General features: G+C 40.8%; 2 protein-coding genes across 3 annotated transcripts in view; one reads left to right on the top strand and one right to left on the bottom strand.

The window, feature by feature from the left end:
- Positions 1 to 9206: 9206 nt before the first annotated feature.
- LOC110133630 (uncharacterized) lies at positions 9207 to 11306 on the bottom strand. The gene is made up of 3 exons (XM_070480765.1): positions 11133 to 11306; positions 10690 to 10902; positions 9207 to 10592 (listed from the first exon to the last, which is right to left on the bottom strand). The coding sequence occupies exons 1-3, from the start codon at positions 11304 to 11306 to the stop codon at positions 10002 to 10004; spliced, it is 978 nt and encodes a 325-aa protein (XP_070336866.1). The 3' UTR covers positions 9207 to 10001.
- CLVS2 (clavesin 2) overlaps positions 10471 to 17341 on the top strand; it is an 88895-nt gene continuing 82024 nt past the window's right edge. Inside the window, exons 1-2 of one of the 2 annotated variants that reach the window (XM_020887636.2) lie at positions 10471 to 10561; positions 11030 to 11961. In XM_020887636.2, coding sequence (XP_020743295.1) covers positions 11573 to 11961 — 389 coding nt within the window. In that variant the 5' untranslated portion in view covers positions 10471 to 10561; positions 11030 to 11572. Of the gene's footprint in view, positions 10614 to 11029; positions 11962 to 17341 lie in introns of both variants that reach the window. The other variant, XM_070449882.1, reaches the window with a different exon arrangement.

Raw genomic sequence — 17341 nt, 5'->3', positions numbered from 1 at the left:
TCTTACAGTCATATTAAGTCACTTATTGTTTACTTAATTTTGAAATCATGACACCTGTGTTTTATTTTTTCTTCTCCATAATGAATATACATCAAGATATTACAAAATTCTTTTGTAACTTGGATCCCAGAAAATGTCAACTATCTTTAAACTCTTGTTTTGTAGCATCTTGAGGGTTATAAGATCAAAAGATAAAAACAGAATATTATTTTCTAGTGATTAGTGTTTGTGGCACAGTGGTAGAGAATCCACCTGTCAATGCAGGAGACACAGGTTCAGTCCTTGGGTCAGGAAGATCCCCTGGAAAAGAAAATGGCAACCCACTCTAGTATTCTTGCCTGAAAAATTCTATGGGCAGAGGAGCCTGGCAGGCTACTGTCCGTTGGGTTGCAAAGAGTCAGATATGACTGAGTGAATGAGAAATAGACAATTTGAAACTTCTAATTGGAGAAAAGTGAAAGTGAATTCCCTCAGTCGTGTCTGACTCTTTGTGATCCCATGGACTGTACCCTACCAGGCTCCTCCGTCTATGGGATTTTCCAGGCAAGAGTACTGGAGTGGGTTTCCATTGGAGAAATGGCTACTGTTTTTCATTACAATGTTATTTTAAAATTAAATTTTGCTTCTTTGTGAGAGTCCTTCAGATCTCTTTCCATAGTAACTTTTCCACAGTCATTTGACACACACTTGCTGCAAATTTGCTGAGGTGTGGGGATATGTCTTTCACCCTTTGGGATCAAGTCGTACAAAAACAGACAACTAGCAGGTTGACTGAGCCAAATGCAAATTTTACAGGGCAGCGTACCCTGGCCTGAATGTTATGGACAGCTTTGCATCTGGTGGTCAACATCAAACTCCTCATCAGTTTCTTGAAATGTGAGGAGAAACTTGCATAATCCACTAGTGGAAAACAGAAGGCATATTCTGGCCTATTCAAGGTATATTCTGCCTTTAATTGTAATTTTGGTAGACTCAGGACAATTGTTGGCTGGGTAGAGAAGAAATGTGGGGGCAGAAAATCTATCTCTGAGATGCTGCTGGGCTCCATTCTCCGGAGGGGCCTATATCTTTCCCACACAGGGTCGTAGGAGAGACGTGCCCTTGACCATGACTCTGGCAGGCTGGCTGCAGGTGCAGAAAGTGATGGTGCAGCCTCCAGTGCTCAGACTGGTGGGAGAACATTCACAAGTCAGAGAGTTCCTGGTCAACTTCTGGAGAAATTTTCTATTGAGGACTGATGCCTGGTTTCAGACACAAGGCAATATTCTGGCCACAAGGAGAGCAACCAGAACCAGCAAAGCAGGAAAACAGATGGCAGTTCAGTATGGAAGTGTCTGAGGCAGGCTTCATAGCTCAATCCTGCAGAATGAGCCCATTTGGATGTCAAATATAAGGGAGTTCTGAGGTGCTGTGACTCACGGAGCATATGCGAATGAACTTCTGGCACACCACGTCCCAGGGAGCTTGGCTGATAAAGCTGAGGAGCAGGAGAGGTCAGTGGGTCAGCAGAACCAACTTGAGCATCTGGACGCTGCAGAGACAGTGGTTCATAAAGTCTCAGGTTTGAAGCATGATAGAGAAGCAGCTCAGGCAGAAAATACTAGCTTACATCAAAGGATGGAAACTGACAGCCCAGCAGATGTTTTGGGGGCTTAGTAATGGTTATCCACTCCAGTGTTCTTGCCTGGAGGATCCCATGGACAGAAGAGCCTGGTGGGGTACAGTTCAGTGGGTCACAAAGAGTCGGACACGACTGAGTGTCTAACACACACATAGTGTGGAAAGAGATCAGGAGATCTGAAAGTTATATATGCTTTCACATTTGTCACAGTTACCAACACTCCCCGTGGCCTTACACAGACTGTTTCACAGTTTAAGATACCCAGCTGTGGGGTCCCTAATGCCCTCTGAGTCTGGAAACTCTGGTGGACACCTTACTTGTATTTTGATTGACCTGGGAAGCTGAGAAGGGCTGGAATCTTCAGAAGCAGATTGGATCCAGCTGTGAGAAGCTGGATCAACCAGAGGTAGAGAAGGTAAAGTAGCTGCTGACAGTGCTAAAGGGAAAACTGCCATCAGAAGTACTATCAAAGACGTCTGGTTACTCTGACACAGAAACTAGCTAAGCTTCATGTCAATTGATGAAACCAAGGTCAGTCGCTCTTAATTACAGGGAACCAACAGACACATCTTTTTGCCTTTTCATACTGTTCATGGGGTTCTCAAGGCAAGAATACTGAAGTGGTTTGCCATTCCCTTCTCCAGTGGACCATGTTTTGTCAGAACTCTGCACCATGACCCATCCGTCTTGGGTGGCCCTATACAGCATGGCTCATAGTTTTACTGAGTTAGACAAGGCTGTGGTCCATGTGATCAGTTTGATTAGTTTTCTGTGACTGTGGCTTTCATTCTCCCTGCCCTCAGATGGCTAAGGATTAGAGGCTTATGGAAGCTTCCTGACAAGAGAGACTGACTGTGGAGAAAACTGGGTCTTGTTCTGATGCTGACAAAAGTCCACCTAGTCAAAGCTATGGCTTTTCTAGTAGTCATGTATGGATGTGAGAGTTGGATTATAAAGAAAGCTGAGCACAGAAGAATTGATGCTTTTGAACTGTGGTTTTGGAAAAGACTTCTGAGAGTCCCTTGGACTGCAGGAGATCAAACCAGTTAATCCTAAAGGAAATCAGTCCTGAATATTCATTGGCAGAACTGATGCTGAAGCTGAAACTCCAATACTTTGGCCACCTGATGCAAAGAACTGACTCATTGGAAAAGACCCTGGTGCTGGGAAAGACTGAAGGCAGGAGAAGGAGATGACTGAGGGTTAAATAGTTGGATGGCATCACCAACTCAATGGACATGAGTTTGAGCAAGCTCCGGGTGTTGGCGATGGACAGGGATGGATGGCATGCTGCAGTCTATGGGGTCACAAAGAGTTGGACACGACTGAGCGACTGAACTGAACTGAACAGACACATTTTGTAAGGACTCCAGGTTGTATTCTGTACTTATTTGAGTGGAAGAAAACTAGATAAGCAAGCTTCCAGAGATTGCATAACACCCAAAGGTCTATCTTACCTGTGAGATCATTGGATGATATCTTAAATAGGTTGAGAAAACCTGTTTTGGATGAAATTTAGGTGCTCCTAAAGAGATGCTAAAGGATGCCCTTTAGGTTACACTTTGAAAAGTGACAGTATCACCTGTAATGGTCACTATCCCAAAGGATTCTGTTTGAATTTATAGACCTGTGCCAATCTGAAAGCAGAAAACATGATCTTAGCAAAACAACCTTAAAAATGAGGCTTTTGCAAATTAATCCTCTAATAGTTCAGATAACTTAGCTACAGTATATTATACAGTGGTGAGCTAAAGAGGAAGCAAAAGTTGCCTAGCACAGGGTCTACATTGATTTTCAATAAATATTTGGTGAAAGAATAAATGAATTTTCAGAGAATTGAAACTGCATTCCCATCTTAAAGAACATTTTGTTTTTTTCAAACTTCATCTGAGGATTGTCCATGACTTACTAGAATGATGTTTAAAGTACTCTTTGTTATCAGTAAGAGTGTCATCTTAATAATCTGTCAACACAGATACAGCTGGACAGTTTCAAGCCTTTCTTCTACTACATAACCCTCTCTAGTAAGCCAGAAGATAAACAATATGGGAAAGGTACCTGAATGTTTGTAACTGTAGCCTAAATGGAAGTGAACCAATGGATATCTAAGGAAGGCATTTTCAAAGGATGATTTAACTGAACTGCAAAAGAAGTCCTAGAAAACAAAACAAAACAAAAAAAAGAAATCCTAGAAAACCAATTTATAACATACAGTCAGATGTCAAAAACAATTGCTTTCAAGAATCTAAAATGTTTCACTGGTATATTATGTGGTCTATTTCCAGTTAAAAATACTTACTTATAGTTGGAACATGTAGGGATCTTTTTAACGTCACAAGTTTTACTTTTCTTACACTTGTTTTCAGTGGTGGCCTTTTTGAGCATTTAATGTGTGCTGAACATTGGGGCTATAAGCAGGGCAAACATATATATGATTTCCATGTGCTTTTTGTACAAAATTTACTTCAAACTTCCATGAAGTTTAGCTAATTATGTACCATTAGAACAAACCTAGGTCCTATTAACTGATTGGTAACAGATATGATGCAATAACAGGATTCTCAATATTTTGGAGAATAAAAATGAAAGAGATTCAAGTTTGATCAGTGGGTATGAAAATATGTTATAACTGAAATTATATGCCTCAAAGTAAGAGCAATGAAGCAGAACTGAAATTGTTCTTATCTACTGATGAGACATCATCAACAGCATGACATTTAGTCACAAACATATTCACTGCCACGGACAAGCCTGGATATGCTGCCTTTATTTACAGAGTGACAAGTCTAGGAAATTCAGCATAACGTTAGTTTTCTACATGCTTTTCTCTTGAAGTAGCTTCAGTTTGACAGACTCTTTAGTATTGTATTTGGGGGGGGACTCATTTGGGGGCTAGTGTTGCTTATTAAAAACTGTTGTCCAGGGAGTGAGCATTCAGTTGGTGATTGTGTTAAAAATAGCTGAGGTTCATATACATCCACCCAGACCTTCACACACACACACACACACACACACACACACACACACACACACCCCTCTTAAATCATTTATGGAATATTTTTCCTTGAGGTGGTCCTTAATGATTTTTAATCTAGTTTCATCTGCACAGCTATATCGGAACTATTAACATATAGAATGAAGTGATCCAGGCAAATCTTTTTAGTAAAGTCTTATTTAAAAGTAGGAAACAACTTTGCAAAGTAAAATAAAATAAGAAATTAATTTAATATAGATCTGTGATATGAGATAATAATTAAAATAGTTATATATAATATGTATTATGAATTAAAAAAAAACTGTCAGGCTAATAATTTAATGTAATCACCTCCTTGAGTACATTTACTTTTCTGAAAGAAGGGAGAGAGCAGTTCAATCACCTAGACTGCATGAAATAGGGTCTCTGGGAAGCATTTGTTCATCAAGGGGATAGCTGGATCAATTTCCCATTACTGGTTTCTGTGAAGGTGTGATATTACCAGTAATACAATACTAAGGTGAAATGAGAATTTGTCAACTACTTCTGCAAAACCTCATCTATGCAATATTATTAAAGACCATACATACCCTTATCTGTAGTACTACCTATATAGGAAAAAAAGAGAGAGGGAGAAAAAAAAAACAAAATAAACCTCTGGACGAATGAATCTTGCCTATTAACTATCACAATAGAGACTATACATGATAATGTGGAATGAAGAATAATGAAAAGGATAAATAGGTATGTACATCTAGAGCAACAATTGTCAAACTTTAGTGTAAATTATTAAAGCCTGAAAGGCTGTCCAGATGACAGTTAGATCCCTCACCAGGATTTCTGATTCAGTATGTCAGGGCTGGGAAGTTACATTTCTAACAACTTCCCAGGTGATGTTAATGGTACTGGCCTGGGGCACCTACTTTGAGAAACACTGAGAAATATTGGTTGTAAAACGATATATCTTGTGGGGCTTAAAATTTGTGTAGAGTTAAAATCAATGTATATACAGACAGTTATTTTGTGACAATGGTAGCTCTTCTGCTCATTAGGAAAAACATAGTCTTTTCAATAAATAGTCTCAATAAATAGTCTCACACCCTGCACTAAACTCAGTCTCAGGAGGTCCCAGTGTGAAAGGCAAAAGAATAAAACAACTAAAAGGTAATATCAGAGAATATCTCAGTGACCTAAAACATTCTTGAACAGGACACAAAAACGCTATATGTGGAAAAAATTAAACTACATTAAAATTTTAAATTATGTTAATCAAAAGACACTATTAAAAAGAGTAAAAAAACAAGTCCCAGACTGGAAGAAGATAGTTGTAACATATATAACTGACAAGGGATTCATATTCTGAATCTATACAGAACTATAACTATAATAAACAATCCACTTAAAAGTGGGCAAAATTCTCAAAATGATACTTCACAAAAAAGGTTACACAAATGGTCAAATGTATGGAAACTTCATAACCGCATTAGCAATCATGGAAATGTACATGAAAACCACTATGAAATTCTCCTGTTTAAATAAAAGCATGGTTTTAATTAAAATACAGTCAAAGTGATAGACAATAGTAAGAACTTATGAGAAGTGTGGTACAGTGAAAAACCTTACATACTGTTGGAGGCAGGGTAAAATGGCACAATCTTTGGGATATAAATAGTTTGGCATTGTTTACTGTATTTGATGGTGTCCTCTAGTGGCTCAGCGGTAAAGAATCCACCTGCCAATGCAGGAGACATGGGGCCCATCCCTGGGTTGATGGCAACCTGCTCCAGTATTCTTTCCTGGGAAATTCCAAGGACAGACGAGCCGGATGGGCTACAGACCATGAGGTCAAGGAAGAGCTGGACACGACCGGGTAACTAAACAACAATGATAACAACTGAATTTGAAAATGCATATTCCACATGACCCAGCAATTTCATTCCTAGGTTATGTCCACATGCACTAAGAGACTTGTACCAGAATTTTCATACGTCACGACTCCTAATAGTCCGAAAGAGAAAACAACACACTTTTCATGCACGGGAGAATGGATAAGAATGTCATTTGTAAAATGGAATTCTATGCATCATCACTGATTATGGTTGAACTAACTGCATGCAACCAGTTAGGTGAATCTTACAAACATAATATTGAAAGAAAGTGATCAATCACAAAATCACATATGAATGACTATATTTATTTAAGTCAAGAAAAAAGACTAATTTGTAGGGCATAGTTACTTAGTTTGCAAAATTTTAAAGAAAGACAAGTGACTTGAAGTGATTATTTTCAAAATGAAGATAGAATGGTTTCATTTTGGGGAAGAAAAGCCAGTAGTTATGAGGGGAGGATAAGGGGGCTTTTTTGGCTACCTGCAATGTTCTATTCCTTAACCTGGGTGGGTGTTTACTTTATAATATGTCACTGAATTGTGCATCTCATTTTGTGCCTCTTATGGTACGTATATTTTGTTGGACAACAAATGGGATAAAATGCTTTAAAACAAAAACCACTCTCTCCATTTCAATACAGCAGTAAAACCAACTGTCCTTTTGGTTGCTTGAAAACACCTGAAGTCCTTAATTTAATCATTTTCCAATTATGATTTAATTATTCCTGTTGCTTAATTTATTTTCATATTCTAGTTTCTACATTGCTGTAGTCCATGGGGTGGCAAAGAGTCAGACATGAATTAGTGACTGAACAACAACAGTTTTTACATTACTTTCCATTAATTTGTCAAAGTGAGTTAATTTTGTTTTTTTTTTTTTTTTTTAATTTTTATTAGTTGGAGGCTAATTACTTTACATCATTACAGTAGTTTTTGTTATACATTGATATGAATTAGCCATGGATTTACATGTACTCCCCATCCCAGTCCCCCCTCCCACCAAAGTGAGTTAATTTTGAATGAGAATTAAATGCTCTGGTGTCATCTGGATAAACATCTTGTTTCATTTTTAGAAGGCTTTACATATTTATTTTGGCTTCAGAACTGATTTCAAATGTACAAGTGAGACAGAATAAAAGTGCAATGATTGAAGGACTTAGTAGTTTGTAAATACAACTAACTGACCAGCTTCAACAATGCTGCTGCATGACAGAAGTGATCTATATCATATATTGATATGTTGAAATGAACCTTTTTGAGGCAATTGTATTATTGATATATAATGAAAACATCATCACTAAACATGGGTTATACAATTTCAATGACCAACAGGTTTTATTTTATAAATTCTTCTCTAAAAATATAGTTTAATATTTCCATCTCAGGGAACAAAATTAAGCAATTTTAAGCACCTTGAAGGATCTATTTAACCCTTCCTGCAAGCGAACAAGTTAGATGGCCACAGTTTCATGGATGCAAAACTCCTGGGTTACAGATGAAAGACTCAGACTCAGCAAGCAGTCTGAGCATCAGCATATTTAGGGCGGGTTTTCTGAGCCCAATTCCCACAAGCCTTAGAGAAGAGTTACATTTGCATACCCAGTAGGTGGTGTTACAGGAGAGTAACTCTTGAGTTGAAGGAAACCAAGTAAATCTGCTTGCCCTTTGTTCAGGAGAGAGACAGTATCTCTCTTTCTCTAAAGCCCTAAGCAAACCAGTCCTTCCTTCAGATGGAAGTACTATCTGCAGCTTCTCAGGCTCTTCCAAAGCTGCTCACTATGCACACAGCCTTGAAAAATGGTCTTGAAAAAAGGATAGTTAGTGCCTTGCTTATAAGACATGAAGAAACATGAGACCCATGGAGAACTGTGTGTCCTTATTGGTGATAGTTAAAACCTCTCTATGCATTTGATACGAATCATTTTCCTCAGTTAGATACTGAAAGCTGAATACTGTCCTACACTGAATTTTTCAATTTTTTTGGAAATAGGAACCCAAATATTTTAACAATTCATGTTGCACTCAGAATGCCTTTGAGAGTCATAAACACATAAAGTCCTAGAAGGACTTTGAATATATATAGTGCATATATATATATATATATATATATATATGTATAATGCATAAATATAAAAATATGTAGTGCTAAGACATTTCAGTGGTATCCAACTCTTTGTGACCCTATGGACTGTAGCCTGCCAGGCTCCTCTGTCCATGGGATTCTCCAGGCAAGAATACTGGAGCGGATTGCCAAGCCCTCCTCCAGGGGATCTTCTCACCCAGGGATCTAACCCTCTCTCTTAAGTCTCCTTCATTGGCAGGCGATTTTTTTTACCACTAACACCACCTGGGAAGCCCATATATATATACATATAGATGTGTGTGTGTTTATATATAGTTTATTTTCCACCTCCCTCATTCTTTGAGTATAATGACTATTTGTATGTATAAAATTTTTCTTATTCTGGTTTGCTTTACTTTGCATTGGTTTAATTAATAAAGTGGTATGCAGGTCTGCCACCCCTCTTCTCTCTCTTTGTCAGCACCATCACCATGAAAGCAGTACCAGAAGGCCTGTTTTCTAATCTGAAGGTTCTAATAGTCTCACATACAACAGTGTTTTATCTTCAAGACCACCCATCCATAGACCAGGACAATGGCTCACACCCAGTGGAGCTCAGCAGATGTTTGTTGCATTGAGTTAATCCGAACTCAGGACTCCATTCAACATTTTCTAAGCCAAAAGTTTATAAAGTGACAGGCTCAGAAATACATGCTGTGCTTTGAAAATACAAAGCGTTCATTTTTCTCAAACCCTTAGACAGTCATCTTAACCTCAAAGACTTCTGTTCATGATGATTCTAGTATACAGATGTATCAAACTGAGGGAACAATCAAATGCATCTCCAGAAACATGTTTTATTATGAGATGAGAAGTCAAAGAGTACTTGTTTTTCCTTCCTCTGAAAACGGGTCCCTCCACCCCCACCCAGAGCTCATTTCCATCCTCTTCAATAGGAATTTAGCAGCCAGCGTGGTTGAAATACTATTCATATAAGTTCCTCCGGAGGCTTAATCATCAGCCCAATGCTGTGGAACCACTCTGGTCTTTTCTCAATTCAACATTTCTGTCAACAACAAATGCGGAAAGTACAAAATGTTTCCCTACTTCTTTCACATCAAAATTACCTCCTACAGGAACTAGAAAATGTTGTGTCGCTGAATTACCATCTACAATAACCACTCGCCGCCGGGCAGCTCAGGGGTCTTGCACACAAAGGGTGAAAGAGGGGCGTGGGGAGGCTGCGGGGCGTCGCTACCCGGCCTGGCCCCGCGATGCCCGTCCCGAGTAGCCGGCCCGGGAGTGGGGGGACCAGGAGCGGGCTAAACTTGGGGCTCGGGATATCTGAATGCCACGGAAATTGCGGTCCTATCCAAACGAGTCAGGGCGAGAGGAGCGGAGTGCGTGCGCGAGCTGAGTGAGTGCTTACGTCGCAGCGAGATCTGTGCTGGGATAATTAGGAGTTGGGCTGAGCCGAGTCCTCTTTTAGCAGCGGCAGCCGGAGCCGCAGCAGCAGCAGCAGCGGCAGCGGCCGCGGCGGCAGCCCGGAGGGGCACGTCTGACTTCGGCCGCCCGGGCGCGCACAGGCTGAGGGCCCCGGGCCCGCAGCAGCCGCGCCCTCGGCCCCAGCGGCTCCGAGCGCACAAAGGCAGCGGCTGCCCGCGTGGCCTCCTCCATCCAGGCGTTCGATTCTCGCTCGCTTCCTTCTCTTCTCCGGCAGGCGAGAATGGCAGGGCCGGGCGAGGACCTGGGACAGCAGGGGCTCTAGCGCTGGTCTCCCCCCACCCCCCACCCCTCCCGCGGGGAGAGGAAGCGGCTTCTTGCCGACGATGTGGTCAGGGCTGCTCCCCAGTGCGTCTTCTGCCCAGGTCCCCGCTGCCGTCACTCTTCTCTGCTCGCTCCATCCCACCGAGAGGAGTTGATGCTGCGATCGCCGCCGCCGCCGCCTCCGAAGCCGCGGCTGATGGATGCCAGGGAGTGCCGCATTGCTTAGCGTCCCCGCCTCCGGGTTTGCTGGTAGGAGCCGGCTGCTCTTTCTTCTCTCTTGCTTTGGGGCATTGTAGAAAAGGTAGAGATATTTTAATTTTATCTTCCACTCCTCTTTCCCACCCTCTCCTCCCCCCAGCCTCGCTTTTGAAATGTACCTTCCCAGAGAGATATCCCTCCCCGCCACCCCCCTCCGCAGCAAGTCCGTTGAAATAAAGGGCTAGAGGCAGGCAGAAGTTGGTGGGGGTGGGGGTGGGGGTGAGGGGGAGCCCACGCGGGTACCAACGCCACCAAAAACCCTTCTGGTGCCTTAAGAGATCACGGTGTATCCAGGAGGGGAGGAGGGAAGGTGCGCTCTCTGCAGTCGCCACCTAATTGGATCCTGATCGTTTTCAACGGAATCCCACAAATGTCTTAGAAATAGCATCTCTGAATAAGTAGGAGAAATAAGCTCCGTTCCCCTCTCTTTCTCTTTTTCTCTTTTTCCTTCTGGCAAAGACGCTGTCTCTCCCCCGCCCCAGCTCAGCGCGCTGAAGAGCCACCTTATTATTAATCAGAATTTCCATCGTTATCCCTGGCAGGAGCAGCGTTCAGTAGGGACCGCAGAAGCATCACAGTGCTGGGGCTGAGATGTGCGTGGGGGTTGTTTTTGTTCCATCTCGGAAGAGAAGAGGACGGTACCAAGATCAGCACCCCCTGTGCTGGGTGCAATTAGGGGTGTTTTGTTAGAGAGAGAGGACAAGAAGCGGGGTCCTGGGCCACTGGAGGGCCGCATCTCTTTGGAGGAAAAGAAAGAGGGAACCAAAGCGGGACGTTGTTTTTAAGGAGGGGTGGGGAAAGAAGTTCCTATCTTTCGGAGAAAAGGTGCAGGAAAGCAGGAGCAACAGGGTACTTGATTGGACACCAAGACAAATCATTTCCTGTAAAGAAGAGGAAGCTGGCAGCAGGGAGGTCTGGAGGCCGGAGCGTGGTGGTGGCCAGGGCCAGCTTGGTGGTGGGACAGCCAGCAAGAGAGAGGCAAGACTCGGGGACAGCAGGACAATGACTCATTTACAAGCGGGTCTCTCTCCTGAGACCCTGGAGAAAGCCCGCCTGGAGCTCAACGAGAATCCGGACACGCTGCACCAGGACATCCAGGAGGTGAGGGACATGGTCATCACTAGGCCGGACATTGGCTTTCTCCGCACAGATGATGCCTTCATCTTACGCTTCTTGCGGGCTAGGAAGTTTCATCACTTTGAGGCCTTCCGCCTCCTGGCCCAATACTTTGAGTACCGGCAGCAGAACCTGGACATGTTCAAAAGCTTCAAGGCCACTGACCCTGGCATCAAGCAGGCACTCAAGGATGGTTTCCCTGGGGGCCTGGCCAATCTGGACCACTATGGCAGGAAGATTCTAGTCCTTTTCGCTGCCAACTGGGATCAGAGCAGGTAAGTCCTAAATGCAGTCTTGTGCTGGATCTTCTTTTACTCTCCCATTTTCCAGAATGTTATCTTGAGCAGTGTCGCCGGTTTCCTGCTTTGATGTTACTGTTAATTTGGCTCCTGGGAAAAAGAGAAAACTGAACTAAGACAAGAGTGTTTGGTGGCCGCCCTGGGGGCTGGCGGGGGCTTTTATTGTTACAGTTGAAACTCTTACTTCATTAGCACCCTTTTTCTACTGGAGATTTAAGGATATCCTGAACTGTGTAGTCTAAATCATTTGGCTTCTAAATAAAGCTGCTCAATTTATCAGCTCCTGAATAAGTTTACTGTTCTGTGGAGAAATGAGTTTGAGAATAGAGACAACTTTCCCTCTTTCCTCCCTAAAGAAATTCTTGTGTTTTTTTTTTTTTAAGAAATTCTTAAGCTAGATTCATCACCACCCTCCATCCCCTCCATGTCCTCCTCCTCCTTTTCATCTCTCTCTCTTTAGCACTGCAATTTTATTTTATTTTTTTAAAAAAGAAGAGCCTGGCATTCAAGCAATATCAAGTAGCTTTATTGCTTGGGAACTTTTCTGCTTCGTGATGTGTAGATGAAGGAATAATATGATGTGTGTCACTTCAATAAAAAGGAGGAGTTGTCTCCTCTGTTGCTGAGCGTGCTGCTGACACTGGAAATAAATGCACTGGTGTGCATGTTCTACACCTGTCACTAATCTAAAGAATGTGTTTCCTGTCTGATGTGATTTTTCATCTTTTGGAAGGAAGTGAAAAATGTTCAGATCTGTCAGTTGGTAGATGTTTTTGAGCTCTCTTTTTGATAGAGGAGAACTAATATTCTTATTTCATCTACATGATAATAGAAAATAACAGACAATTGACTTCTACTTCCTCAGTCGGGGGAATTATTTTCTTAGATTGAAAGATATAAGAAATTATAAAAGACTCTTCTGGAAGGTAGTTTCAATCAAGTTCGAAGTTAAATAAATTTCATGAAACTTAAAAATGTTACCAGAATTCTGAATCATAGGAAGCTTGTTGTTAAAACGTCAGTGTATTTTTAGTTCTGTGAACCGTGATTTTTGATGCATCTGGTTAGTTTAAACCATCTCTGGAGCAATTTTGAAAGACTTTATAGTTACTGAGAAACCTTATAGATCTCCTAGATCTCCTATGACTTCTCAGAGTCTTGGGATTTTAGAATGCAAATTAATATTTTTAACAGGTGTTTAACTCTTCGATTGGTCTCCTATTCTCTTTAATTTTAGGTTGAGAACTACCTAATTCCTTTTTAGGTAAATAAAAAGATAAATTACTACCTGAAGAATCATAAAGCTAAGACGCTCATAGAAAGAGTAAGCCATTGAGGTGAAATGAAGTTCTCTTTCTGTTTGTTACTTTGGTTATTTATAGAGATTTTACTCTACTTTTTAATCAGGTAGCAAAGTTTAAAGTCTCATGAAATGCCATTCTTTGACCACAATTTCTCTTTAAAAAGTTTTTATTTCATCTAAGAAGTACATTGAAGATTTATGCAAACCAATTATTGTGTAGATCAAAGTCAAAAAAATTTATTCAAGAAAGAATCTAATATTTCATATGTCAGTTAGGCAGGAACTTAGTTTTTTGAGCTACCATGGAATGGGAGCTGTGGAAATGGTATGTTTAAATATGTGTCAGAGTCTGTTAAAGATATTTTTAGGGAGGCAGATAGCCCTTAGAGACATGCATATACATCAGACCTATTTTCCTTTATTTTTATAAGTGATCTAATATTCACATTGATTTACAAACCTAATTAAGTTGAAAATCACTTGTAGTTCTCACCCATATGAGAAGGTGATTATTCTGGATTTACTAAAGTAACTATGTTTTAGTTGTCTATCACATGCTTTCATATAAAGTATAAGTTGCTAGTAACCAAAGTATATCTCCCTAGAAATCTACAGTGGGAGGGGACTTATTAATTGATATATAGAATTATTTGTTTAAATCAACATATGTGACATTAATGTATACGGGACATTAAAATGAAAAGCTATGCCCTGTAAAAATACCTTACAGGTTCTATAGACTAATAATTGTGAACTCTATTTCTAAGGTTTAAATGAAGAGGTATGATCAAGTAATAGTACTTCAAGGTCAAAAGGTATACTCGGTATTTAGAGCTTGTCTAAAATTCAGTTGAGTTTCCTCCTCCTATATTCATTAAAAAAAGTTCCCCCTTCCTTCTTCTTGTCTGCTGCCACCCCCATCCCAGATCTAAGTATACATATGGAACTAGTGGTAAAGAACCCATCTGCCAGTGCAGGAGACATAAGGGACGTGGGTTCAATCCCTGGGCCAGGAAGATACCCTGGAAGAGGGCAGGGCAACCCACTCCAGTATTGTTGCCTGGAGAATCCCATGGACAGAGGAGCCTGTATACAGTCCATAGGGTCCCAAAGAGTTGAACATGACTGAAGTGACTTAGCAGCAGCAGCAGCAGTGGATAAACAGGTCCATCCTCGTGGCATCTTCTGTGAAGCTTTATCATGGGGACATGTGCATAAGGACTGTCTCTGCCCTGCTCTGAAACCAGCAGGACAGCTGCCTTTCTGACAGTACCGGGGTGTCACCAGCCCTTTTCCTGCCTTCGGCCTGAATCCTCTTCCTTCCTCCACTATACGTCTTCAGGGCCTATCTGACCTGACTCCTTCAGAAGTTTCTGCCACCTCCCCTAGATGTTTGCCTTATGATTCTTCTGTTAGCTGGATATGCCATGTGCCAGATTCTCTTGCTCCTTATCCCTCCCCTGTTCTGTGAGTCAGGTATTCTCATCTTCCTGCTCCAGTCCCTCCAGTCCAAACAACCTGGGTCCCTGGAGAAGACTGCACATCTCAACATAATTCTAGCCATCTTCCTTGAGTTGTTCAGTGAGTTGTCTGGCTTTCAGTAACTTTAAAAGGAGGAAAAAAAAACATTTTAGAAGAAACAAAATAGCATTGTTTTAAAGAAAGAATAGGTGGGAATTGATCAGGGTTACATAGGGAAATTCTAGAAATGAGGTAGAAGAAAATGCACCCTCCCCTTTTATTTCCGACTTCCCAAAGGGGATAAGCAAAATATTCTTTGTGAATTTTGAAAAACTTTGTAAAGACCCATGAAATAATTGATCTGTATAACAAAAAGCAAAAACAAAACTAAGCCTCATATTATAACAGTGCCTAAACTAGAGTTAATGTTCAGTAAATGTTTATTGAGTTGAATTGAGTTATGCATTGTTTTTAAAAAAGGTTTCAAAGTAGGAAGTTATCTGATATATACTTTCTCCTATATTAAATTTTTAGGACAGTTTTCTGTGCTTCTCAGGAGACTAGAGACAGTAAATACATGTGAGATGGTGACTATAAATAAAATAGTGTCTTTTCCTACTGCAATATAGTGCAGGTCAGTTTCAGGTTATTGCAAATAACTGGACCATTTCCAAAGCCTTTACAAGAAATATGGAATCGTTGGTAAGATGAAGGTGTAATATTTATAGTGTGCCCACCTAATAAAAATAAAAAAATAATCAAAATGCTGAAATGTCAAAATGACTTTCAGTGTGGTCTGTGGTTCTTTTTTTAAAAAAATCATAGAACAGGTTCAGATGATTTATTACATTTATTGAGCAGGCTATCCTTGGAAAAGATTCACATAATCTTATCTTCTTTCTTTCAAATTGTCCAAGATAATTTCTGAAAGCAAAAATAGATTCCACAAAATTAAAAGCGATTGAATTGATCCCCTGCAGCATGATGATGCAGTATCCTCCATGCCTTACACGGTGTCTTGCTTTCCTGAGTGACGGAATCCTACTTTAGGACTCAGCAATACCTTCACATTTTCCAACTGATTTCATCAACAGAATGTGATGATAAGGTACCAAGAAGCTAGAGCAGATTACACTACCTTAAGAAAGGAAGTTTGGAATAAAAGTAGATTGTGGTCTAGACCCTAGAGCCTGAGAGCAGGTATCTAAGAGGTTGAAATTCACTGGCATGTAATGATTGGGAATGTTCATGAGTAAATTGTGTCACCCAAAACATAATGATGACATATATTCTGATAATTGACCTATAATTTGTCAGTTAGTCTGTAAGTGGTATTTTACATTTGTTGCTGTTCAGTTGCTAAGTCATGTCTGACTCATTCTAACCCCATGAACTGCAGTGCACCAGGCTTCCCTGTCCTTCACTGTCTCCCTGAGTTTGCTCAAACTTATGTCCATTGAGTTGGTGATGCCATATTTAATCCAGCAGACAGCCATTGATTTGGAATCAGATTAACAACCTCTAGAAAACAATTAAATACAGTGAAGTTAGTGATTCTAATATAGTGGCAATTCGGAAAGCACTGACCATCTTGCACCATGTTTGGCTTGTCATAATGGACATTGATTATCACTTTTAGTACTGAAAGTCTGAAAGGGCTGGAAGACTGATTGGTGAGACCATGCTAAGATCCTCTAAACTGTCCTGGAATTTGCCTGAAAAATGTACTATTGTCAGTTTGTTTGTTTCCACTGTATGGCTTTTTCATACAAAAGAAAACATACAAATGGCCAGCTATTTGAAGCTTTAGTTTGAATTATGAATTATGTTGTAATTTATTGGACTTCCCAGTGGCTCAGACAGTAAAGAATCTGCCTGCAACGCAGGAGACCTGGGTTCGATCCCTGCATTGGGAAGATCCCCTGGAGGAGGGCATGGCAACCCACTCCAGTATTCTTGCCTGGAGAATCCCCATGGACAGAGGAGCCTGGTGGGCTACAGTCCATGGGGTCCCAAAGAAAATTATGTGGCCAACCTTCAAAATGAATGAAGATTATGATGATGGTAGCTTAAATTTTTTAAAAAAATTGCCATAGACTACACATATTTGTTTTATTCTCAGCCACAAAGCTTTACTGTTCTATGAAAGTGCAATAAAATAAAATAACTAGAAATAGATTAAAATAGACAAGAGCAATTAACTAGATAATTACAGAGAAACACTCTTACTTGGTAATTTGCAAAATGCAAGCCAAAAAAGAGGTTTAATTTTTTGGACTGATTTTTCAAGTCTTCCTGGCTCTGTTTACTAAAATATTTAAATATTTCTCAACTTTTTGTTTCATGGGAGGGTCAGGATTCCTTAACTTCAAAATCCTAGCGTCACCGCTGTGCTGTATTATGGCTGATTTTAAGATTGTGCTCAGTAATTCAGTTGTGCCTGACTCTCTTGTGAACCCATGGGCTGTGGCCCACCAGGCTCCTCTGTTCATTGGATTCTCCAGGCGAGAATACTGGGGTGACTTTCCATTTCCTGTTCCAGGGGATCTTCTCAACCCAGGGATCTGAACCCACATCTCCTGCATCTCCTGT

The sequence above is a fragment of the Odocoileus virginianus genome, chromosome 19 (assembly GCF_023699985.2).
Source record: "Odocoileus virginianus isolate 20LAN1187 ecotype Illinois chromosome 19, Ovbor_1.2, whole genome shotgun sequence".
Lineage (NCBI taxonomy): Eukaryota > Metazoa > Chordata > Mammalia > Artiodactyla > Cervidae > Odocoileus > Odocoileus virginianus.
Note: the sequence above shows the minus strand (reverse complement) of the source record. Positions and strands in the feature narration are given on the sequence as shown.

Coding starts and splice junctions, on each gene's coding strand:
- LOC110133630 (XM_070480765.1), bottom strand. CDS start 11,306: ATGCGGCCCTCCAGTGGCCCAGGACCCCGCTTCTTGTCCTCTCTCTCT. Junction 10,903..11,132: donor AGCACTGTGATGCTTCTGCG/GTCCCTACTGAA, acceptor GGATCCAATTAG/GTGGCGACTGCAGAGAGCGC. Junction 10,593..10,689: donor AGGGATATCTCTCTGGGAAG/GTACATTTCAAA, acceptor AATGCCCCAAAG/CAAGAGAGAAGAAAGAGCAG.